This window comes from Nannospalax galili, unplaced genomic scaffold (assembly GCF_000622305.1).
Source record: "Nannospalax galili isolate Female #2095 unplaced genomic scaffold, S.galili_v1.0 scaffold944, whole genome shotgun sequence".
Taxonomy (NCBI): domain Eukaryota; kingdom Metazoa; phylum Chordata; class Mammalia; order Rodentia; family Spalacidae; genus Nannospalax; species Nannospalax galili.
In genome coordinates, this window is record NW_008352899.1 from 961,453 (window position 1) to 962,407 (window position 955).

Below are 955 nucleotides of genomic sequence, written 5' to 3' on the forward strand. Positions count from 1 at the left end.
CACCCCGCCGCAGGCCGGGAGCCGTGCAGCGCCGGGCCGCCCAGCGCGCCCCAACCCCGGCCGCCCGAGTCCTGCCAGCGGCTCTCAGGCCCGGAGCGATCAGCGGCCTGCGCAGCCCGCGGGGCCTAGACCGAACAGCGCCCGTATCCAGGCTGCTCACCGCCAGCTCCTGCTTCCGCTTCACCAGCTCCGCCAGCTCCCGCCGGGTGTCTGGGATCTGCGGCGGCGCCGTCTTGTTGTGCATCGCCATGTTGGGCTCAGGCGGCGGCGGCGCGCGACCTGGGGGCGGGTCCTGCGCGCCGTCGCCGCCGCCTGCCACCAGGGGGCGCCCGCCACTGCGCCTGCGCACGCGGCTTCCGGGAAGGTGGGCGGACTGGGCGAGCGAAAGGCGGCGGTGGCACCTTGCTGCTCTGAGTGGGAGCGTCCTTACAGCCCCTCGGTGGGCTTCTGGGCTTTGCGGACCCGTGTCCAAAGCGAGCTGCATGAGCCTCCTAAGTAGCGTGTGCCCCAGCCTCAGACAGTTCCCTTCCCTGACCACCCAATCGCCAGTCCGGAACCTGGGCATCCTGCGGCCTCACCATCCGGGTTTGAGAGCCTATCCCTAACCCAGGCGTGTGAACCGCAGCCCGGAGAACCGCGCCTACCTAAGTAGCCTTATCTGTCCCTCGGCCTAGTTCCTTCAGCTCCATCCTATTCGGGGTCCTGGTATTTCAAAGGCCTCTTTATCTCCGCCCTTGACCATTTATTTAATCTGTTATCCACAGTCGTGCTAGGAAGGATGATCTTCCAAACCAAATGTCCTATTGAAACCCTTTTCAGAGTCAGCAAGATGGTTCAGCGGGTAAAGATGCTTGCTGCTGAGCCTGCCAACCTAGGTTCAATCCCCGGGACCCACATAGTAGAAGGAGGGAATTGTACCGAGCCACTCTCCCAACACCCCCAAACATACAAAAAT

General features: G+C 64.2%; 1 protein-coding gene across 6 annotated transcripts in view; it reads right to left on the reverse strand.

The window, feature by feature from the left end:
* Meaf6 (MYST/Esa1 associated factor 6) overlaps positions 1–309 on the reverse strand; it is a 27,638-nt gene extending 27,329 nt beyond the window's left edge. For all 6 annotated transcript variants that reach the window (XR_001872849.2, XR_003846612.1, XR_003846611.1 and 3 more), the window contains exon 1: positions 161–309. Coding sequence is in view for 3 of the 6 variants with exons in the window: in XM_008850203.3 (XP_008848425.1) it covers positions 161–250 (90 nt within the window). In the remaining 3 variants the exon portion in view is untranslated. The remainder of the gene's footprint in view (positions 1–160) is intronic.
* Between the last annotated feature and the right edge of the window lie 646 nt (positions 310–955).